The 25,850-nt window shown below is 38.3% G+C and overlaps 1 protein-coding gene across 2 annotated transcripts; it reads left to right on the top strand.

Moving 5' to 3' along the window:
• Positions 1-9,861: 9,861 nt before the first annotated feature.
• Positions 9,862-23,993, top strand: lingo2b (leucine rich repeat and Ig domain containing 2b). Of its 2 annotated transcripts, none has more exons than XM_026224122.1 (2): positions 9,862-10,537; positions 21,889-23,993. In XM_026224122.1, exon 2 carries the CDS (start codon positions 21,895-21,897, stop codon positions 23,716-23,718), a length of 1,824 nt encoding a protein of 607 aa, XP_026079907.1. In that variant the 5' UTR covers positions 9,862-10,537; positions 21,889-21,894; the 3' UTR covers positions 23,719-23,993. The 2 variants fall into 2 exon arrangements, with proteins under 2 accessions (XP_026079907.1, XP_026079908.1); XM_026224123.1 differs by lacking the exon at positions 9,862-10,537 and adding an exon at positions 10,562-11,176.
• Positions 23,994-25,850: the final 1,857 nt, after the last annotated feature.

Here is a 25,850-nt window from a genome sequence, read left to right as displayed (position 1 = left end):
TTCAGTTTATTTCACTGAAAAGGGGAAAAGGCATCTCTGTATTCATCACCACAGTGTTGCAGGATGTTAAAGAAAAAATGAAAATGTGATGTTTATCTGCTTACCCCCAGGGCATCTAAGATGTAGGTGACTTTCTTTATTCAGTAGAAGACAAACAAATATTTTTAACTCAAACTGTTGCAGTCGGTCAGTCTTATAATGTAAGTCATTGGGAATCACGGCTTTGAGTGTCAAAAAAACATACACAAACAAAACCAAATTGGTGGTGATACATTGATGTGTAAAGGTCTGTGAAAGAAACTGAACCGTATTTATATTGTTTTTTTTTACCTCAGATTTTGAACACAATGTCCAAACTGTAGTGATGTGATGTTCGACACTGAGGCTTCGAAGCTTGTATAAAAATAAAAAAAAACATCTCAGTGAGGCACCATACCGGAACATGATTAGTTTTGCAAAAAAACATGTGATCTGTGATGTCCAAAGCTTAGTTTTCACACCCAACCACGTGACTGCTTCGTATTCTGATTCAAATAACACGAACCACTTGTGTTACTCACTTCTTTGAAAAGAATAAGTCATAATACAAATAAATATTTGCATGTGTAGTGTTGTTCATGTTCATTTAGCATTAATTCTTGGTTCACAGACACTTTAACTGATCACATTCTATGATAATATTTGGTTATTTTAATGATAGCTTATATATGCCCACAGCCTTGCCTATTTTCCCCACGAATGTATTTAGACTCATATGTATAATGCAATGACTGACATGAAGACTTATATAGACTTCATAGCACAAACTAATTTATCATCTAAAACTGTCCAAAAATGGCTGGGTCATCCTGGATGAAAAGGCAGCTTTTTCCACCTTTTGACCACAATATGTTGTTAGTGTGCACAGTTTTGAAAAGCTTAGAGTAATGAACCTTTTTATGATCTAGTTGAGGGTAAAGCACCAGTACTTTGCAAAGATTAATTTTTCCATCACTACGGAACTGTCCTGAACGCATTCTTGTCAACCGGTACCTGACGTGTCATCTTCTGCTACTTGCTTTATGGCAGATTGCAGACTTATAAGTGCATTACCACCACCTATCTCTCAGGTGGACCATTGACACTCCTAATTGAGATTGTAGATAAAGTGTCAATGGTCCATTTGAGAGATAGGTGGAAGTAATCCACTTATAAGTCTGCGATTCGATGTAAAGCAAGAAGAAGAAAACATTTAGGAGCCAGCTCTTGAGAACGCACTCAGGACAGTTTGGACATTGTGGTGAATAAGAGGTAAAAAAAAAAAAAACTATATAAATACTGTTCAGTATTTTGCACAATCAATCGTTTTGTGTCTTTACACATCAGTGTATCATCACTAGCCGCAGGGTTTAATTTTGAGTCTCAAAGCCATGATTCCCATCCACTTACATTATATGAATGACAGACTGCAGTGGTTTGAGTTCAAAATCTTTGTTTGTGTTTTACTGAAGAAACAAAGTCACCTACATCTTGGATGCCCTCGAGGTAAGCTGATAAACATAACATTTTCATTTGTGGGTGAACTATCCCTTTAATGGGCATTTAATTATTCAGAACATTAGAACATAAATTCTCACCATATAGATCAAAGAGGTAGCATACATATCTTGACTGAGAAGGAGATGAAGAAAAACATGGTTATTAGTAAAGTTCATGTATCTGCATTTTTCAGGTGGAATCAGAACCAAATTTTTCTGCAATTTGTTACACCCAACATACTCAACTTTCAGACGTTTTGAAGTTCACTCCATTCTTAGTAATGCTATCTATTTTTTTTTTACTTGACATGTTTTAAGGAACAGCCACATTATTTTCTAAATCCAATATTATTATCTATTTAACTAAATTCATAGAGCTCAGAAAAAGTATATTTATCATGCAGTAGACTTTGAACAGTGCTGTACTATGATATCGAACCAGACTGTCGCGTGATACTGGCTGCTAGAGCAAGGACAAAGGGTTACTGCAAGCACATAAAAAGAAAATAATGATTTTTGGACACTTTTTTTTTCGGAATCAAACCGGTGTTCAAACTGAGATTTTTTTTTTATCTCAAGGACAGGTGAACAGTACAGTCATTTTTGTGGTTGTGTGCTTTTTCCTAGGGTTGGGTATCAGTTGAGTTTTTAACGATTCCGGGACCTTTTAAAATGGTACCGGTGCCTGAACCGATACTTAAGAAAAAAAGCCACAAAAAACTATGAAGAAAATTAAAGAACTTTAAAAATATTTAAAATAAATCCATAGCATTCACACACTCCTTGGATGCTCTCATTTCCCAAACTTCCCTTACTCTAAGGCTAATAAATTTGCTGTAAAGTAAGGATGCTTTCAAAAATATTTTCATAGATGGATTTTATTTATCAATTAACTTTTATTAACTAAATCAAATTAATATTTGGTGTGGCCAACCTTTGCATTTAAAACAGCTTTTGTCCAGGTAGACTTGCACATTGTTTTTCAGGTAGCTTTGTAGGAAGGATTCTTCAAGCATCTCGACTCACAGCTCCCATGTTGCCATGTTGAGAGAAAGCGGGAGTAAGTGCAGAGGCGTTGCATTCGCTGTGTGAACACGATGCTTACTGCAATTCTTAATATGAACATATTTACTAATCTTACCTGCACAAAAACAGATTCAATATTCTCAATGAATAACAACAGTCAAATGCAAACTCAGAATATTACTCAATAGCCGAATTACATTTAAATAACACAAATATCATTTATGAATTTAATCCCATTCTATTAATGTCTTTGCTACAGATTTTTAATGATCCAAATTTAATCATACACATTTGTGTTTAATTTTTGTTATCGCTGAATAGTATTGCTGAAACATTTCCTTTAGCCTAAGGCATATTAATTTCACTTTTGCTGTGAGAAGGACTTTTACATTTGTAAAATAATTTATATATATATATATATATATATATACAGTATTGTTCAAAATAATAGCAGTACAATGTGACTAACCAGAATAATCAAGGTTTTTCGTATATTTTTTTATTGCTACGTGGCAAACAAGTTACCAGTAGGTTCAGTAGATTCTCAGAAAACAAATGAGACCCAGCATTCATGATATGCACGCTCTTAAGGCTGTGCAATTGGGCAATTAGTTGAATTAGTTGAAAGGGGTGTGTTCAAAAAAATAGCAGTGTGGCATTCAATCACTGAGGTCATCAATTTTGTGAAGAAACAGGTGTGAATCAGGTGGCCCCTATTTAAGGATGAAGCCAACACTTGTTGAACATGCATTTGAAAGCTGAGGAAAATGGGTCGTTCAAGACATTGTTCAGAAGAACAGCGTACTTTGATTAAAAAGTTGATTAGAGAGGGGAAAACCTATAAAGAGGTGCAAAAAATTATAGGCTGTTCAGCTAAAATGATCTCCAATGCCTTAAAATGGAGAGCAAAACCAGAGAGACGTGGAAGAAAACGGAAGACAACCATCAAAATGGATAGAAGAATAACCAGAATGGCAAAGGCTCAGCCAATGATCACCTCCAGGACGATCAAAGACAGTCTGGAGTTACCTGTAAGTACTGTGACAGTTAGAAGACGTCTGTGAAAATTCATCTATTTTCAAGAATCCCCCGCAAAGTCCCTCTGTTAAAAAAAAGGCATGTGCAGAAGAGGTTACAATTCGCCAAAGAACACATCAACTGGCCTAAAGAGAAATGGAGGAACATTTTGTGGACTGATGAGAGTAAAATTGTTCTTTTTGGGTCCAAGGGCCACAGGCAGTTTGTGAGACGACCCCCAAACTCTGAATTGAAGCCACAGTACACAGTGAAGACAGTGAAGCATGGAGGTGCAAGCATCATGATATGGGCATGTTTCTCCTACTATGGTGTTGGGCCTATTTATCGCATACCAGGGATCATGGATCAGTTTGCATATGTTAAAATACTTGAAGAGGTCATGTTGCCCTATGCTGAAGAGGACATGCCCTTGAAATGGTTGTTTCAACAAGACAATGACCCAAAACACACTAGTAAACGGGCAAAGTCTTGGTTCCAAACCAACAAAATTAATGTTATGGAGTGGCCAGCCCAATCTCCAGACCTTAATCCAATTGAGAACTTGTGGGGTGATATCAAAAATGCTGTTTCTGAAGCAAAACCAAGAAATGTGAATGAATTGGGGAATGTTGTTAAAGAATCATGGAGTGGAATAATAGCTGAGAGGTGCCACAAGTTGGTTGACTCCATGCCACACAGATGTCAAGCAGTTTTAAAAAACTGTGGTCATACAACTAAATATTAGTTTAGTGATTCACAGGATTGCTAAATCCCAGAAAAAAAAAAATGTTTGTACAAAATAGTTTTGAGTTTGTACAGTCAAAGGTAGACACTGCTATTTTTTTGAACACACCCCTTTCAACTAATTCAATTAATTGCCCAATTGCACAGCCTTAAGAGCGTGCATATCATGAATGCTGGGTCTTGTTTGTTTTCTGAGAATCTACTGAACCTACTGGTAACTTGTTTGCCACGTAGCAATAAAAAATATACTAAAAACCTTGATTATTCTGGTTAGTCACATTGTACTGCTATTATTTTGAACAATACTGTATATATATATATATATATAAAAATAACTCAAAACTTTCCATAAAAGTAACTAAGTACCGTAATTGGTTACTTTTCAGTAATGCTTAAGTTTTAAAATTAACTTTCCCCAACACTGTTGGTCAGTGTATGAACAGATGCTTTATTAAACAAACAAAATGAGAGGGCTGTGACAAATCAACTTTAACAACTGCAAATCTCATTTTACCATAAAAGAGTATTCTGGCTTATTTAATGGCTGTGATCCAGGGTCACTAATAATGGCAAAAAATGCACGCAAGTGTCAATAGTCTTTAATATCATTTTGATGTCCTCTGTTTGTTTATGTGGTATTAGGCATCAGGATAATGAGATGACAGTCAGATGTGCAGTATGAGCTTCCTCGCTTCACACTTCTAGCATCTCTAATGAGAGAGACCCTTGAATCAGTCTTAGTGACCCTCACAAAACTCTAATGAGGAGCACGCCATTTGTTCACCAATTAGCGGTCTCAAGCAGATGGAGATATGCAGTGCTGAGATCTTAATTTAGATGTCTGTTTTGCATGTAGTGTGAATACTCGTTATGTGTGCATAGATACACAATCTGGGAAGAAAGTTTGGTATTTGAAAATGAAGGACTCATTGGAAGGAAAATCTAATAACAGTCAGACCCCTGAACTGAGATGAGACTAAGATGGGCAGTGAGGGTATTATACAACCGCTCTAAAAAGGAAAAGAGCCACTAGGCATATCTTTGACATGAAACCCCGTCCGACCTCTGAATACCATAGTATAAATGGTCATTCACTAGACAGGATGCTCTTAGGCTAAGTCATGTCTTATTACTTTATATGTTTGTTCCTGCCTCTAGCTACCAGAGAGCACGAAAGCACCTTCATTGTTGCAGCAATCCTGGCATGTGGCTTGGGGTTTTTGCCAAACATTTTCAGTATTTTGACAGTGAATGGCAGAGATGTAAGCATGTATGGAGAGAGCATACAGTGTATATTATCACCATAACAACGCCTTTCAGAATTTCTCTAAATATGTTCTCATAAGTATGTGATTTTAGGTGAAATACAGGCAAAGGTTAATATCTTTGGTATTGTAAGTGGCTCTTTTGGCCTTAGTGCATTTCAAATGGCCCTGTGTCAAATTAATTTTTAAAAGTATAAATATTTAATGTTGCTCAATTAATATGACCTCATAAAAGATGTAAGCTAAGTGATTATTCAAAAAGTGGCAGGATACCTTTTGAAAATAAAAACCTTTTGAAATTTATTCCAGTGATACAAGGCCTGTGTGTGTGTGTGTGTGTGTATAGTGGGGGAAATATTTATCTGATCCCCTAATGATTTTGCAAGTTTGCCCACTTACAAAGAAATGAAGGATGTGTAATGTATATGGTAGGTTTATTTTAACGAATAGATGGGTCTTCCAGCATGATAATGACTCGAAACATATATTGCCAAAATAAGAAAGGAGTGGCTCAAGAAGAAGTACATTAAGGTCATGGAGTGGCCTAGCCAGTCTCCAGACCTCAGTCCTATAGAAAATCTGTGGAGGGAGCTGAAACTTAGAGTTGTCAAATGACAGCCAAGCAACCTTATGGATTTAAAGAGAACCTGTAAAGAGAAGTGGATCAAAATATCTCCTGAGATCTGTGCAAACCTGGTGACCAACTACAAAAAACTACAAAAAACATCTTACCTCTGTGCTTGTACTAAGTCATGTTTTGCTTGGGGATCAAATACTTATTTCACTCACTGAAATGCAAATCAATTTCTAACCTTTATATAATGTGTTTTTTTTTCAGGATTTTTTTTTTCTTTGGTTGGGTTTCTTTCTCTGTATGTTAAAATAAACTGTAATTTCTTTGTAAGTGGGCAAGCTAACAAAATCAGCAGAGGGTCAAATAATATAACTTTATATAATATAATATAATATAATATAATACACACACACACAACTGTTCAAAATTTGGAGTCAGTGTGTGTGTGTGTGTGTGTGCGTGTGTGTGTGTGCGTGTGTATGTATGTATATATATATATATATATATATATATATATATATATATATATATATATATATATATATATATGTATTCCCCAGCTTAATGTAAGATTTTGTAAATATAGTGGTTTCCATATTTACATGCTTCGACAATTATCACTTACACAATATGCACTTTCCTGTGCTGAATTTTTTTTATCTGCTAATAACCTAAATGTGAAAGTAATATACTTCAAGAGCCTTTGGGAGGAAAGATTGTGAGATACATCTATAAATATTATGATTAATGGCCACAAGATGGAGACTCAACCTTCACTTTGTCTCTGCCAATTAGTCACCCCCTCACTGACTTGAAGAGCTGAGGCCTGTAGGTCTGCAGCCTGAGATCACTGCCACCGAGTTCACATGACTTCTCTGTTTGTGTGAGGAATCATATGATTCTGCTTGATTTACTTTATGATGAGATTTAGCACAGCATTTGCTAAATCATTTTAACATAAATGTTAAAATGTTATCTATACATGGTTTTGTTTAGTTTAATTTAGCATGCTGTGTTCAGGTATAAATGCTATCCCTATTTATAAATGCTACATAAATCACATTCATATAATCTCTCCGAAGGGTGATTCATGTACAGATTTGTATCTATTTGCCTTGTTCTTTAGATTTATATTTGCACTGCCCAATAATTATTCCATTTTCTACAATGTCTCGCTCAATATCCAAGCACAGCATGACCCCTAAATGCTTTCCCGGCTGTTATTAGACTGCTGACAGATGAGTTTCTCTTTCTTTTATGAGGCAAGGTGTGAGAAACCGAATTGTCTGCATCTTGGAAACGGCACTCTGTCACACACACAGTTAAGTGTGTTTCAGTGAATAGGATTGCTCGTGGCAGGAGTCCCTCGAGGACTCGTTTTGATGTGGTCTGATGGTTTCCCATAGCAACCGACTGGCCAGTGAACGGCTACATGTGGAGTGTGTGAGAGAGTTGAGGAAATGTGTTCTGTTCACACTTAAACCCTGACACACAATGCTGCATGATTCTCACTGGTGCTTCTTTTTGCACGGCAGATGTGTGAAGAGACGTTAATGAATGGATCTCACTCTAGGCTCCTTTTTTCACGTCAAAGTGAGCCGTCATGTCTCTGCATCGCGGTTTGTTGCTTTCAAACAAAGACAGCTGAAATGAACAAACATGCAAAGAAATATCAAAGCATCTCCTGCATAATTAAATTGGTTGTTTTTACATTGGTTTACATTAGAATGTTTTATTTTTTATTCATAACGAAGAAGTAAAACAACTCTCTTCAAATGTTGTCAGTTCAGTGCATCAAGCCTTTTTATTGGTGAATTCAGTCATGTTTTTTGGGCACATGATAGGTGATGTCATTTCTGTGCCGCAAGCAGAACACCCAGAATCTTATACAATACGCATGTAAGATTGGAATGAGAAAAATTGTTTTTGTTGGTGTTCCAAACATTCACTATTTGTACAACCAGAAAACATTATGTATAGCTAAAAAAAAATCAGTTTGAAAGTTTTGGAAGTGAATGTACTTAATGTTAATTTAAGTGTGAACAGGAGTCACTCCAGAATTATCTGGCTGCCCTAGTGAAAAATAAATATGCTAAAATGTTTTTGAAATACATTTTCTTTTCATGCTAAGTATACTACAGATACATTTACATATTTATGTAAAAAATACGCTGCAATTGTACCTTTTGTCTAATACCAATTGTTTGATACATGTTATCCTAAACTGGTATACTTAAAGTCTGCTAAATTGGAAAAACGAATTTTGTACTTGAAAAGAAAACTAAAAGATACACTGTATCTAGAAGTATATATGTGCAAAAGTTAAACTATTGCAAGTATACTTTAGGTACACATTAAATATCTTGCATTTATTATTCAAAGATCATACAATCCTCATAAATAGTGACATTAAAACTAATTTTAGGCTTAATATTAAGAAATGTGTGTTGTGCACAAGTTATACTCCAAATAAAGATTAAGCCTTGTGCGAAATGTCAGTAACTATGTTAATAGATTTTGGACTATACTTATTATGAAATAAATATATTTTAAATGTTTTACTGTGTTACTAGGGTGCTAACAATTTTTGTGAGCGAAGTAATCTTAACAACTTGAGGCGTCTCATCATCTGGAAAGTTTTTTTTTTTTTTCATTTAGCTGCTCTTTTTAAACTGCATGCTCTCTCTGGATAGTAATGGATCACCATTAGACCAAAGGGCTGGTAGAGAGAGACAGGTGGATGTCAAAATTTGCTAACAAGTCAAGTGATTATAAGAATAAATGGTTTAAACTGGTCCCGTTCTTTCAACTGGTATTTTTCGAGTAAATTTGGTTGTAGAATGCAGTTGTCCCTCTCATAAATAACCAAAATTAGAGTGTACAGAACAAAATTAAACAGTCAAACGAGTGACTGGATTAAGCTCCAGTTTGAATGTAACATTTCTTTGTTATTTCACATGTGTTTGTATGTTCAAAAGCACGCACTTTTGTAGACACCTACAACCAATAGAGATTGCACTTTTGCTTGCACCAAACAGAATGCGATTTTCTTTGTATTACTGAAATGTGGTGAAGTCTAGCCTGCCCAGGCTACACTGTAATTGTCTCTGGGTGTATCCAGCTTTGCATGTGTGGGATTCCTGCTCCTGGAATGTGCAATCACAGTAAGCTTTCATCTCTTTGATATCAGATCAGCATGAGAGAATCAGATGATAGAGCTTTACAATTACAGCTGCACCTTTGAAAACACATTTGGCATTCGGCAGAGCACATGCCGCATACATTGACGCCCCAGATACCGTCGACTAACTCATTACTATCAGATCATATACATCAAGGCTTCATCTGTATGGCCGACAACCTCTTCAGTCAATTATTCTCTTGTTAGCAAGGCTTAAACCTGATGGGGAGTGGCTTAATTATAACACCCTCTACACTGTGCACAATTACTGGCTGTAGTGTCCTTTGTTTAGTATGTAGAATGAAGAGCCCGTCATACTCCCAATGGCAGATTGCCATCTACACCATGTTAATAGGAATTAGACATGGCATTTTGTGTTACCTAAAGTACCATCAGGGAATCTGCCCTCGCTTCATCCCCTCAGCAGGGTTTCTTATTGAAGCTCACGTTGCTGGACAAGCGAGTGCCTTGTAATCTTAGAAAAGGCGGCAGGTTTAAGGCTTTTGGCTGCAGCTATTTTAATCTGAAGGCTGGAGCATTAAGTCAGACACACGATAGAGCAGTAGAAGGGCCTCCCCGAGGGCTAGCCGGTTACACAAGGAAAGCTCAGGAGGAGACAGCGAGAATATGTGCATGCAAATCAGCACGAGTCCCTCTTTTAGCGAGACGGTTCTTCTTCTCTTTTATGCCAAACTGAATCAAAAGTCCCGTATGGTTGTGTTGTAGGGTTCACTAACAGCACTTCTTTCTTTCTATCCCTATCTCATGTCATTCACCCTACACTCCCTTCATGGGCAAATATCTCCATGACGACCCCATCCTCTGTCTCTCCATCTCCAGTCTCTTTCTCTCTCTATCTCTCTTTCTAGTGTGCGTCATGAAGATGAAAAGTGCCTAATCCCCTTGTGGAACTCTAACAGACACACATACAGAATCCCTGCTTTTTGGAAGACGTCACACACAAGCGCGTCACTCTCTCCGAGTGAGCGTGGCTTTACAGCGGGAAGCGGCGGATGGAGAGGGAAGAAGAGAGAGAGAGGGAGGGTGGCGATAAACGCTTATTGTTCTCGAGGATCCTGAACTGGAGGTGTGGCATCTGCCGGGCGTTGTCGTGGAGACAGAGTGCTGGCTGTTCCCTCTTCCTCTTAGCTGATCGCTCAGACGCTGATCACAGGAACGCTGATCCTTATGGCATCTAGAACAGCAGCCACAGGTAACCAGCAGCACGCCTTGAGCACATAAGCCTACCTATGCCGTGAGGTGTGTTTGCGATAGAGTTGAGACTATTTAAACTGTAGTGCATGGAGGTAAAGGTAAAAGAAAGTGCGCGTTGGTTTGAGACGCTCCGCATTTGGCAGGTAGGAACAGATCAGAGGTGTGTATGTGTGTGCATTGTGACTCATAAAAAGGGAAAGTGGTGATGTATTCTGCCAGGGGTTTCAGCGAGTGCTGCTGCGAATTTCCACCGCCTGTGCTTTAGTGGAGAGGTGGGAAAAAAGAGAGAGGCACAGGAGCGAGGGAGACATCACTGCGATATTTCATCAGCGCGGTGCACGTAAGTGTGTCACTAGTTCACTTTGTCTGTGACGGACGGTCAGGTGTCATTAATGCGCTCGGTCATCGCGGAGCTCCTCAGTAGACGGCAGCCACTGTGATTCCCCCTTCAACGCTTCCGATCTCAAGCGCTGATAGACTAGAAGGGCTCCGGACAGTGATGGATGCTGTTCATAGGTAAAGAACAAAAAGTGTGGATTTCAGGGGGTGGAGAAGGACAGGTTTGGAGCTGTCAGACACAATAAAGAAGACCTGCCTTCGGGAGAGACACGCAGAGCTTTCGACTGGCTGACTGACTGTAAGTAACTTACAGGATGAATGTGTCGGGGTGTGATTCACGCATTTGCATTTTCATCTTATCAAAGTGTGTCGTCACATGTGGCAAGAGCACGATTATTTGGTTTAAATCACATTAAGACAAAATATAAACTCAGCAGATCTCCGGGATATGCACTTCTATTTTCACATCCATTAGGAGCTGAAGGAAGAGGGGGAAAAAAATAGGGATTTAGAAAATGGACCGGGCAAGTTGATCCGAGGCTATTTAGAGGTATGTAGTGATGTAGGGAACATTGGATAATCTTTTCCCTTCTTTAAAAAACTAACTTTTTCAACTTGCTGTGAATTAATACATCCATGAACTAGATGATAGAGGTAGGCTTTAAACTGAAGAGTACATACTGTTTTTGAAAGCATGAATTAGTGTTGTCTTGAGGAAAAGTTAATAACACGGCTTTAATCAAAAGATCTTCATATTCCACATCAGAAAGGCAAGGATGATGCTGTCTACACCCTAACACCTTCTGATGTATTATCCTTTATGTCCAACCTAATTAAATCACAGCATTGTATCGCACCACCCCCCAGAGAAACAGGAATTCTTTACATTCAGAAAAAAAATGTGTTCTACCTCTTTAACATTTTAGCTCCTAACTAGGCTCTGGGGGAAATGTTCTTTAATGTGGTATATTATATGGTAATTACCATGTAATTATTATGTAACAAACGTAGCTCAGATTTGACAGTGTTAAATAGGTTTAATCTCTTCTTTATTCTCCTTGTAAGCTACACCAACAGGTCTGTATTGATGTTATGTGCATACTGCTGTTATTTTGCTCACACTTTGTACTAACTGGATCATGAAATAAAGTTTTTGTCTGTTTTTTTTGTTTTTTTAAGCAAATAAAATGGTTTACCCAGATTAGTGCTGCCGTATTTCAGGAAAGCCTCCAGACTGCTTTAACAGAAATTCACCAATGCTGCAAGAACGGAATGGAATTTGAAATGATTTCTCAGTGAATTAAATCAGCTTGTTTTAAATGTAAATGTAAACACTGAAGACATAACATTCTGCTACTTTTTGAAATGCTTTCACGAGGCATGCAGAAATGCATTTACATTAACATAAATACATTTTTCTTGTATACTTTTTGTCCACCGTGTCTTACACTGCCAAAGTGACTTATTAGAATGTGCATATATTGTATTGTTAAAATTACTCTTCAGCAGAATGCAAAAGATATGAATCAAGAATAAAGCCAGAGTGACAACAAGAAAGTGGCACTGAAAATATAGTGCTGTCTGAAGAAATGGTTGTCTGATCCAGATATAGTTAGTAGACGTGGTTAATGAATGTGTTTTTTTTCCTTGCTCTTTCTTTCTTATTTATTTATTTGTTTGTTTTACAGTTAATTCGATGTATAATTTTTAAACTGCTTAATAGGAGGTTTGGTCTGTAGTTGGTTTACTGTTTTGCTTTAATTGCCTGTTTCACCATTTATCTTAATCTCTTAATGATCCGTCAATTGCTTCGATTTTTTGATTATAAGCAGTTCATTTCCCCATAGTCTTGGCACAGGCTCAGACAGGACACGACTGTGTTTGTTGTGTGACAACATGGTTGCAAACAAGTAAATAGCCATCTAGCAACAAACAGCCAAGTAAAGACGTTTCTAGAAGCAGAATGGTGTGCACCTTTCCCTACAAAGAAATGCAGCTTTGTCACAGCAAACTAGCACAGATGTATATTGAAGCAATTGAGAACTAGTGGCAAGTAATGTAAACCCTACTTCCCCTGGGGATTTGTAAATCACAAATCTGTTTCTCCAGAGCCAAGCCTAATAAAACTGACAGTTTAGCCGGGTTCATTAAGGAACTTTGAGGGAAGCCAACAGGGTTACAAATTAGACACACTACTGTGAACAATTTGTAGTATATACCTGGGCCATATGGGGAGGATATGTAGGAGATGTCTAGGCCGAAAAGAGGGGATCAGAGCTGTATTTTTACTGAAGAGAACCAGATTTGACCTGCAGTTCTTTGTTCGTTTATATATATATATATATATATATATATATATATATATATATATGTATGTGTGTGTGTATATATATATATATATATATATATATATATATATATATATATATATATATATAAACAATAAATATCAAATTATTTTTTTCCAAATAACCAAATATCCTAAGACTGGTTAATACATAACATTCTCAATACTTTTTTAATCTCTTGATTAATTATTTCATTATACTAATCCGTATGCAACACATCAGTATTGGTTTGCCCATATATATATATATCAAGGAAAATTGCATTTATATGATTGCATATATATATATATATATATATATATATATATATATATATATATATATATATATATATATATATATATATATATATATATAAATATATATGCAATCATATAAATGCAATCATATAAATGCAATTTTCCTTGATTTCCCTTAGGTACTAAAGGAAAAGTTACAGAATGCTTTGAGTGGAAAGAGATTAGATATTAAGCTGCAAGATTGATTTTGTGTTGGGCTAATTTGAGTTTCTTTTGTCAATGTTATAGCATTATAGTAAGGGTCCACTGACCTAAATATTAGCAGCCTGTCTCACTGGAGATAATATCACTGTATATTGTGCTACTATGACTATAGTTTTATGAGTGCTTCTAGAAGCCTCACAGAGCAGCTCACGTACATGTTAAGCCAACTAATATTCACAATTAGACCTATTCATTATACTGTCAGAAGTATGACATGAAGAAAAAATGTCCTGTTCTGAATCCTGTCTGACTAAGCAAGTGTTTTTGCGTTTTAATTAGGCTTCCTTTCAAAGCGCCGATTGCGATTGCTCTGCTTTAACTTCACTGGCCCTGATGGCCTCCATGAGCTTCCTGAGCGTCCTCTAGGGAGACGGCACACTTGCAGATTTTTTTAATGCTAAATTTATTCCCTCCGTTAATGCTATGAGTCATATTTGAATAACTCGTTTTAAATAACTCCTTTTTTCACTATTTCTAAAGGTTTTTTTATTTTATTTAATTTTCATATTCAGGAGTGGCAAGTTCCAGCATCTTAATTAACTGTAACAAGGTTTTCTGTGGTCAAGTCTTACATCTGCACACTTAACACAACGCTGCATGGGAGAATGAGGTTATATATTTATTCCTCCTGATCACTTGTTAGCTTGTTTGGGTACAAACAGTACTCAAAGAGCTGACACCCAATTACAATATCAGTAATCTGCATTATGTGCATGAATTAGCATATATCAGGCCAAAAACTAAATATGCATGTGGATGGATGTGTGGCTGTGTCAGTCATGTCTGTATGTGAAATTTTGTGAGATTTTGGCAGTTCCGTTAAGCTGCTGTGAAACTTATGCGCCCATTGCCAAAGTAATTTCACTTAGTGTCTCACTTCACTTACTTTAAATTAAATTGCTTTCCATTAAGTTTGCTACGGTTATTTAGAAAAATGAATTGGGTGAAGCAATGATATTTAAGGGGAAGATGTGTTTGTTTAATCCACTTGTATGTGAATCAACTCATGCGTTTTGTTGGTGGCAGTGGTTGTTACGTTAGCCTTATCATTATCCATCTAAGTGCCAAGATTTAATGCAAGAGCTGGTTTGGACTCATAATGGTAATGCACTCTATGGATTCAGAAACAGACTGCTTTTAAGAGCACTGCTTCTTAGAGCAGCTGACATAATCCTGATTCAATTCCCTAGAAATGCCAAGCAAGGATAGATGTTCTGTCTCATCTCCAATAAAAAAGTGTCCTCTAGAGTGTGATCACCACCAAAATCTTCACGAAGAAGATGTTTTGTGGTTCCCATGACCCAAAGATCTTATTAACCCATGCCAATTAGTGGCATTTGCTTTTTAAAATCCACTTATATTCCTGGATTTGATTTGGATTTTAATTGAGGTTGCAAACAGCAACTAGAATTGCATACTTAGAACACTGAATTAGGAAGTACTGAAGGAAGTAGATTTAACCCTGAAACAAAGACAAAATTTGGCTTTGACAGCAAAAGTAGAGAAAAAATCTCCCACTACTTTTTTTTGGCCCATTGTGGGGGACAAACAAAAACTTGACTTTCTCTGTATTTTCAGTAAATTTCACTTCCAGTTATTACAGATTCCAACTTCCTGTGTTGTGTGGGCATATCAAATCCAATTCACAAATTTGCACAATTTTCTTATTAAAGTGAATCTTCTTAACTCTAATATTCTTATCACCATCTCCTTTCTATTATATCTTTGGAGTCCTTTTTTCTGTTGTATCTTCTCTCTTCAAGAGTTACATTGTATTTATTGTTTTCTGATAGTTTAAAGATTACAAATTGAAATTGAAAAAAGTTAAATTAAACCCCAGTATGTGACATTTTTAACAAATTGGAAAATTTGTCAAACAAAACTGGGCTTAACAGCAGTTTAAAAGGTTTTTTATGTCCCCTATAGAAATCTATACTTCATTTATACATTTATTTATATAGTGTTAAAATTAGCCAATTACTTTTTTTTTTCTAACTGTACATGGTCGAAAATAAATTCTACTTCTTAATATTTCTTTTTAAATTCCAATTGAACTTCCTGTGGGGTGTTGTCAATAAAATTAAAATGTAAAATTTTACACAACCCTGTTTCATGGGCAAGAATAATACTGCAAATTGTGACCAGATTAGATTTTTTTGGGTTTTGACTAGCAGTATCCAAACACCTATAGACGCCACATATATTTTCTGCAAGAAATATAACGTCTGCTCTCTGTTGTGTTTGAAAATACTCAATTAAGCATACTTATTAAGTGATTAGTTCACCTTTTAGATTAGACGGAAATTAATTATTAATGAAAATAAAGGCAAGAGGAAATAACTCGGCAGCATCTAAGTAAAACTTTCATACGCGGTAAGCATTGAGGTCCTGTGTGTGGGAGGCTGTGTGTGTTTATGTTGAAGGGTTAGTGTCTTGGTGGTGGATTTTGCCTGCAGGGTTAATTAGCATTGCAGAAGCGATGTCTGGAGGCAGTCGGCTCTCTCGCATCCCTTTCTTTTTTGTGTGTGTGTAATTGGGTACACTGAGAATTTTGTGTATGCAGAAGACAAACCAACAAGAAAGCATAAATGATGCTTCCACTACACAGTATGGCGGTGATGAGCACACACACAGCCAAATGCCAAAGGGAGGAGGAAACCTGTTGGCCAAATAAACGTGACTGCACACACATTAATGTTATTACCCAGGCGCGCAGGTGGAAAGATGAATCAGTATGCCTGATTTCTTGTCTCGTTGTTTTTCTCTTATGCACTGCAACATGTTCCTCTTTCTGAATTACCTCTTCTTACCTCTTATATTCTTCTCACCAGCTCCTGCCTGTTATATCTTTGGATTCTTTATTTCTGTTGTCTCTTCAATTGTTTTCTCTTCCCTTACATAATACCTGTGTTCCCTCTGAGGGCGTTTTGAGCTCCTCTCTTCAAGATTTACATTGTATTTTTATTTTCTGATAGTTTAGAGATTACAAACTGCTCAAGAATTCTTCGTGCTGAAGATTTGTTTTAGTGAACAAGGTATATGGTGTGTATGTAGATCAATTTGGCATGATATATGTCACAGCAGTTTGACTAGTCCATCCGAACGATTTTAAACACCATTTTTTAAAAATTCTGTATTGATTGTTATGCATAGTTTTGACTTTAAATTAATTGGGGGAACACAGAATATTTGCATAAAAAATTAGCTGGCTTAATATTTATACACATACTATAATAATTTAATTTAACTAGTAAAAACAATAGTGTAAAACAGCAAATAACACACTATAATAATCACAAAATAGGAATTAGGCGAATCGTGTAATCCATATTTTCAATTCTAAATAACCATGCTTGAGAAAAAAGTTAGTCGTTCGCCTTGCTGAATATTACTGTCAGTAGTTTAATATTTATATGGAAAAACAGTTGTTAAATATTAAATGTTTTGCTACTTTCCTCTTCTTTTTCCATGTTAAAATGCACCATACATTAAGGCATTAGAAGCTGAGCCCAGACACCCTTCTGACTCTGAACTGAATGTCCGTTAAACATGAAAACATTGCATCAGTGCTGCCAGCGAGACAGCCAGAGACATACACAAACATGCACATACATAAACATGCTCATTTATACCAATAAGGATAGCTGACAGCATGAAAACATGCAGGAAATACCATATTTCACCATACTTTCTTCTCGTGGGGGCAACAGAATAGCACAGAAACTCAAATGAGTGAAGGAACACACGCCGGAAAAATTATTTGGGTATTATTAAAGTATATTCAGTGGATTCTCACCTGAGCTCTAGGTATATGAAACATTCAGAGATCAGGGTTTGATTGACGGCTCGGTTGCCATGGGTGCAGAGGGGTTTCAGTCTTGTGCAATGAGAGAGACATGTGAAGAAGTGAATGTGTAATAACGCAGAGATCAATAGCAGGAGTCAACAGAGCTCCACAGGGCTAGATCAGAGCATTGTAGAGATACTACAGCATGGCGTCTGAAAGCGACATGCTGGGAACACACACAGCCCGTGGCACCTACATTTAGACACCTCTGTATGAAATAATCACCAAAATGTAGTGCAAGCTCGCGCTGTAGTGCGGAATTAAACATGAGATCCAAAGACCCCCAAGGGTCAAGGTGAGCACACTAGCACTCTCTACCATACACAAGCTGGCATATGTACTACATATGCATGTTTCACAAACATTCCCAACAACAAACTTCTGCCTGTTCCTGTTCGGTCTCAGACACACAGACAATACACACACGGACCCGGTGGGAGATGGGACACTGCGCTCTCCAATGGCTGTGGTGGTTTCACTCAATGAAAAATGGATGAGACTAAAATTAGATAAACTAAAATTAGACCAAGTTAATCTGCAGAATGTCCTCAAAGTAAGAGAAACCGCAGACTTCACAATCGCTGTCTGTGGAATTGAGACGCTGATGTAGAGCAATGAGGAGACATGGCCGGATTGTTTTCCACAGCACACCAGCAAAGTATGAGGAAACGCTCTGATCTTGACTTTGATAAGCTAGAAGAGGACAGAGAATTCTTTTTGATACAGTACATTCTTGGAACAAAAATCAGGGAGTGAAACTATATTGTGATCTCTGCGCACCGCTGTTGTTTGATGTCTGTATGGAGTGTTAGCTAAGGTTAAATCGAACAATTTTAATTTGAAATGTTTTTTTTGTCAGTTTGTCAATACATTCCATTTCTTTCTTTTTTTACAGTTCAGTAAACACATTTCATCTACATTACACTGAGCTAGTGTACTTACAAAAACTCATTTTAAACAGGACTCTGGAAAATGCAACAAGACATTCTCCAGCCCAAAGCAGCACTTTTTTATTTATTTATAAGTATTAATGTATATATTCTAAATATATTATAATACTACTATACTAGAGCTGATATTTTAAGTTGTCACTGTATATTTTATTCATCCATCATTGTACTGTTTAATGAATAAACTTGAAGCCAAATATAAATCTATGGCTGTCAATATGATAACTGATGAATTTTCTAAATTTGATTTATTCTATTTATTTATTATTTACATTAAACATTATTATAATTTATTTTGTGATTAATACCTTATTATTAATTATATATATATTGGATTCACTAGCAGATTGTAGGCTTCCCGTATACCTCGAGAATCACCATTTATTTCCTATGTAAAAGCTCGGCTGCCTTGTCTGTTTGTTGAAGAGAAGAGCGACAGATTGCTTTTGTGGGATAAAGATTTTGTGAAAAGACTGAGGAGAATATGCTCCCTGCTGTGTGACAACATATCCTGTCAAATAATGGATTATCTCCATTCCCAAAAAGAGGACTTTGTAATGATTAATTGATAAACTTTGCCTTAGAAATGTATCTCTAATCTAGACACCTTTAGCAAGAATTACATCAACGCTCATGCTCTCCCCTGCTGCTGATACTGTCATCAGATCGGCTGGGATGAATTGAATTATTAACTCATTAAAACTTAATAAACTCCTCCTGTCAGTGAGCTGCTCCCCACAACGAACCACAGGCTTAGCGCTGCTCCCTGATGTTCCACCCAGACGTGTCCTCTGTCTTCATTCTGACACTCAGGCTGGCAGGCGAACATTTGACGTGTCGCGTCGCGACAGACCTGATGGAGTTGAGAATGAAACTGAGCACCGCCAAGGTTGAGCAATGCTTCTGTTGTACAAGCAAGGCCATTTGCAGTCACACTCCTTGAAAAGCAGTGCAAATGTGGCAGCAGAATTTGTACATGTATTGATATTGATTTGAAATGAAAGCATAGCCTGGCTCTTACTAATCAGTGTTTGAATGAGGCAACCTGTGCTCGTCATACAGGGTTTGAGTCATTTAGACCAGTGAGGTGAAATAGATTTTTTAAGAATTCGCACCTCAACTTTGTCTTGGTGATTTTAATGAGCACTGGCATTTAAATGCATTAGATACCTTTTTAAATGGGATTTCTATTAGGTTTATACAAATTAGTAAGGAAAATTGTAGTAAAAATGCATGGTAGATTATTATTGACATAGTGAAGCCACGTCTAAATTATACATTAGAGAGAAACTAGGCAAAAGGTTTATTCTGTGCATGCAGGTCAATCTGTTGCTATATTGGTTATGAGAGCACTCCATGGTGGCTTGCCAGTTCACTGAAAATTGTCTGCCCCATTTTTCAGCCCAAGATTATTAGCATTTCTCTTTATGGTCATTTTAAAGCAATAATGGAAACAGATGCCTTTATGGTTCTGTTCTATTAATAATTAATTGAGAATACGTGCATGTAACCTTTCCACATATTATGCCCTTTGATAATTATGTTTTCAAACCAGTTGCTACACTCATGTATCTTTCATAATAATGAGAAACACATCATCTTGAATTATGCAACACTGTGTATCATGTCTATGGAAGTATTTAAAATATTAAAGAACAGCCCAGAAGTGAGAAACATAAAGAGATGTATATAATCGGAGCTGCTGGGATGTTGTAAGATGTAATTATCCATTCTAAAGCCATTCTTCAGATTTTACGATGGAGACATTAATTTTTTATCACAAGACTAAATGGCTGTAGTTTAGATGCAGGTTTAAATGATGCATTCTCATGCAAGATAGATATCTCAGAAAATGTAAAAGCTCCCTTGCTGGTGATTCTTATCTGAATCTTGGCTGTCTGTTCGATTTTTATATTGTCTGAAATAAGGGGTGTATTTCAACCCATTTCATGTTGGAAGGAAAGTCAATCAATAGATTATAACAGATAAGGTATACAAAAAGGTAAATTGTCATTATATAAAATACACAATCACAAAAATTTCCTTTTTGTCTCAAATATTGTTGTTTTTATTTTATATTATGCTTATTTAATTGTTTTACATTTATAATAGTACACTCCCTCATCTTCCCTAATTACCTGGTGATTGCACACTGATATAAAACATTTAGACAGACATGGTTATAATCAGTCTTCGTGTCTAATCTAAATGACACATTTGTGATTTGAGTCTAACAGACCTGTGGAATGCCTGCCATTTGCTTTCCTCCATTATTGATTTCGATTGGCAAAGCAGGACTTCTGCCAAGGGAGCATGGAGTTTCCATGGTTATGGCATGTTTGGAGATGTCTTTCTGAAAGCAGGTTTTGTGTGTTTGTGTGTGTGTGTATGACAGACAGAGAAAGAGACGATCGATGCACCACCATCAGCTAGAATCAGCAGAGGTCTTGCACAGAGGAGGTGTTGGGAAATTGAACAATGGACATGACGTGCATGTGTGTGGATAACAGGGGTCATTAATTAATTCCTTACATTTATATAGCGCTCTTCTAGCACTCAAAGCGCTTTACATAGACAGGGGGTATCTCCTCATCCACCACCAGTGTGCAGCATCCACCTGGATGATGTGATGGCAGCCATAGTGCGCCAGAACGCCCACCACACACCAGGTGTTTACATACACACACTGGTGGAGAGGAGACGGAGTGATGAAGCCAATCAGCGGATATGGGGACTGTTAGGAGGCCATGATGGTCCGAGGCCAATGGGGGAAATTTAGCCCGGATGCCGAGGTCACACCTCTACTCTTTTCGAAAGACATCCTGGGATTTTTAATGACCACAGAGAGTCAGGACCTCAGTTTAATGTCTCATTCGGAGGACGGTGCTCGTTGACAGTATAGCGTCCCCATCACTACACTGGGGCGCTAGGACCCACACAGACCACAGGGTGAGCACCCCCTGCTGGCCTCACTAGCACCTCTTCCAGCAGCAACCTAGTTTTCTCAGGAGCTTCAGTGGCAAACCGGTCTTGGGCTCCAGGGTGATGTGGCTGCTGGGTGATATGGCTGTCATTCTACAAAACACAGGCTTATTTGTGTCCCTCATGCTGTACACATACTACATGTTTAGAAATGTATTCCAACTTTTACTATGAAACTTTTTAATATATATATATATATATATATACATATACAAATAATTTCACAGCTGGTAATTTTAATTTAAAATAACTTTGTAGAATTTTGTACAGTGGCCTATAGTCTTAGACTGTTTGTATGTGACTGTTTACATTACCTTGAGTGACTAACCATCCAGCCATCTCTCTCATCTATATTATATTTCTCTGTTTTCTCTCTGTAGGTGGCCATGCTGTTCTCTTCATTCTCTTGTGCTCTGGGGCTCTCCCTCCTGTCACTCCTCCTGCTTCAGTGCCCCGCCCATGCCTGCCCTGCCCGCTGTGAGTGCTCTGTGCCCACACGTTCTGTGTCATGCCATCGCAGGCGGTTAGTGCAGGTGCCTGAGGGAATCCCTATAGAGACAAGGGCATTGGACCTCAGTAAAAACCGGCTGCGCACTGTGACACCACAGAACTTTTCCTCGCTGCTGTTGCTGGAGGAGCTGGACCTCAGCAACAACCTGTTGTCATCTGTGGAACCTGGCAGCTTCCGAGCTCAGCCGCGGCTGCGCTCGCTCCGACTGCGAAGCAATCAACTGACTTTGTTGCAACGCGGAGCGCTGGCTGGCCTCAGCGAGCTAACCCTGCTGGATGTCAGTCAAAACCGTCTTGTTATTCTGCTGGACTACGGTTTTGAGGAGCAGCGGAGGCTCAGGGTACTAGAGCTGAGTGATAATGAGCTAGTGTTCATCGCCCCACGGGCCTTCAGTGGCCTGGCATCCCTGCGCTCTCTAACGCTGCAGCGATGCAACCTGAGCACAGTACCCACACATGCTCTCGCACATCTGCACGGTCTAACCAGCCTGCGATTGCGGGACTTGGGCATTGCAGAGCTTCAGGCACACGCATTTAAGGGTCTACCACGATTGAAACACCTTGAAGTGGACCGCTGGCCTTTGTTAGAAGGGTTTCCGACCTCCACTTTGCAGGGGCTGAATCTCAGCACACTCTCCATTACCCACACCAATTTGACGTCCGTGCCAGTGGTGACACATCTGTTGTATCTAACGCATCTCAACCTGTCTTACAGCCGCATACGTGTCCTGCCAGCAGGATGGTTGAGGGGAATGGACCGGCTGGAAGTTGTACGTGTGCGACAGTCTAACCTGCTCAGTGTGGAAACTCAAGCCTTTCAAGGAGCCTCCTCGCTGCGCATTCTTGACCTTTGTTACAACCGTCTCTCCACGCTCGAGAGGAGTGTTTTTCCTGCTTCTGAGGCCCTGCAGAGTCTTCTGATTGGCCAGAACCCATTAGTGTGCGACTGTCGTCTTCGCTGGCTACTGGAGAGGACTCCACTTTTGCTGTATGGTGATGTTCAACCTGAATGTAGTGCCCCTGCTCCCTTGGCTGGGAAGCCTCTTAGGAACCTGGTGGAACCTCAGATCTCTCGCTACGTTATCTGCACCAAGCCCAGGGTTGTCTCAATGGCAATTTACCCAGCACAGGCAGAAGAAGGACAGAGAGCTTGGTTATACTGCAGTGCGGACGGGGCTCCACCACCTTCTGTCTCATGGCTGACACCGCATAGGCGGCACATTACCACAAAAAGTACGGGACGAATGGTTGTCCATACCAATGGCTCGTTGGAGTTCCGCATGGCAGAGCCTCAGGATAGCGGCATGTACGTATGTGTGGCATCGAACCCAGCAGGGAATGCCACTTTGTCCATCACTGTTGCTGTTAAAAGCTCGGGAATCAGGGATAGAGCCCTTTACGCCAACCGCAGCTTTCTGTTTGACTCCGACTACAACAGTTCCCTGATTAATGGCACAGAAGAGTACACCATCAGGGTGGTACTGGACTTCACCACTATCCTGGTCTCCACAGCAATGGGCTGCCTCAGCTTCCTGGGTGTCGTCTTGTTCTGTTTCTTGTTGTTGTTTGCATGGAGCCGTGGCAAAGGGAAGCATAGAGGTAGCGTGGACATTCAGTACGTCCCACGAAAACGGAAAGGCGCAAACTCAGAACTTACGGAAACAAGTGGGCCCAGACGTGTCAACATGAAGATGATCTAAACTTTTTATATGGCAGAGGATTTCACAGGTTGCATGGTTGCATATGCGTTTCTGCTGGACTTTGTGAGTCTTTGGATATATGTGTTGCAAAAGATGCAAAGGATGTATTTTATCATGAGAGTTAACATGGTATCCCAATGAAAACAAAAGAAAGAAAAAGAAAAACGCCAAACCATATAATGCGCGTCTTCTGCAATGCTCCATCTGTGGAAAGCATTATTTGGACAGTGCAGACGTGATTAAGTTCAAGTTGTGTATATATATTTCATATTTGTGGGAAAGAATGGTATATTTCTATATATATATATATATATATAAATATATGAATATATCTATTTACAGATACATTACAATTACCTTTCAAAACGCTGCAAAAACTCAAGTTGTCTTCCCCAATAAGCAAAGTATCTACTGGAAAAAGCCTCGGCAGTGCTGTGTTGTGAAGTGTTTGGTTTTGCTCAGAATTCCTGTTCTCCTGGGACATCCTCTTCTTAGCAGAACCTCTGGGGGAACCGGAGAGTTTCCTGCCATTTTGTTGTAAAGATGTTAAAATGCAAGAAGCCGTTTGGCATGGTGGGTTCCAGGGGCTGTATTTGTGACTCAGTGGAAGTCTGTGGAACTGTGTGAAGTTGTTCTTTTCTTTTCTTATGTTCTGTCAAATGCTGCTCAAATGTTTTTACATACTAAATATCTGGTTATATTTTCCAAAGAAAATAAATTTAAATCGTACAGCTTGATAAGTGTTTCTGTCATCTTAAATTGTATTCTCGCCCGTCTCAAGTGTTCCCTGTGGCACAAAACACACTAAATAGATATGAACCTACACCATGTTAGCCTTATTGCTTTTGGTATATATACAGTATTGTTCAAAATAATAGCAGTACAATGTGACTAACCAGAATAATCAAGGTTTTTAGTATATTTTTTATTGCTATGTGGCAAACAAGTTACCAGTAGGTTCAGTAGATTGTCAGAAAACAAACAAGACCCAGCATTCATGATATGCACGCTCTTAAGGCTGTGCAATTGGGCAATTAGTTGAAAGGGGTGTGTTCAAAAAAATAGCAGTGTCTACCTTTGACTGTACAAACTCAAAACTATTTTGTACAAACATTTTTTTTTTTCTGGGATTTAGCAATCCTGTGAATCACTAAACTAATATTTAGTTGTATGACCACAGTTTTTTAAAACTGCTTGACATCTGTGTGGCATGGAGTCAACCAACTTGTGGCACCTCTCAGCTGTTATTCCACTCCATGATTCTTTAACAACATTCCACAATTCATTCACATTTCTTGGTTTTGCTTCAGAAACAGCATTTTTGATATCACCCCACAAGTTCTCAATTGGATTAAGGTCTGGAGATTGGGCTGGCCACTCCATAACATTAATTTTGTTGGTTTGGAACCAAGACTTTGCCCGTTTACTCGTGTGTTTTGGGTCATTGTCTTGTTGAAACAACCATTTCAAGGGCATGTCCTCTTCAGCATAGGGCAACATGACCTCTTCAAGTATTTTAACATATGCAAACTGATCCATGATCCCTGGTATGCGATAAATAGGCCCAACACCATAGTAGGAGAAACATGCCCATATCATGATGCTTGCACCTCCATGCTTCACTGTCTTCACTGTGTACTGTGGCTTGAATTCAGAGTTTGGGGGTCGTCTCACAAACTGCCTGTGGCCCTTGGACCCAAAAAGAACAATTTTACTCTCATCAGTCCACAAAATGTTCCTCCATTTCTCTTTAGGCCAGTTGATGTGTTCTTTGGCAAATTGTAACCTCTTCTGCACATGCCTTTTTTTTAACAGAGGGACTTTGCGGGGGATTCTTGAAAATAGATTAGCTTCACACAGACGTCTTCTAACTGTCACAGTACTTACAGGTAACTCCAGACTGTCTTTGATCATCCTGGAGGTGATCATTGGCTGAGCCTTTGCCATTCTGGTTATTCTTCTATCCATTTTGATGGTTGTCTTCCGTTTTCTTCCATGTCTCTCTGGTTTTGCTCTCCATTTTAAGGCATTGGAGATCATTTTAGCTGAACAGCCTATCATTTTTTGCACCTCTTTATAGGTTTTCCCCTCTCTAATCAACTTTTTAATCAAAGTACGCTGTTCTTCTGAAC

The sequence above is a fragment of the Carassius auratus genome, chromosome 38, assembly GCF_003368295.1.
Source record: "Carassius auratus strain Wakin chromosome 38, ASM336829v1, whole genome shotgun sequence".
Lineage (NCBI taxonomy): Eukaryota > Metazoa > Chordata > Actinopteri > Cypriniformes > Cyprinidae > Carassius > Carassius auratus.
Note: the sequence above shows the minus strand (reverse complement) of the source record. Positions and strands in the feature narration are given on the sequence as shown.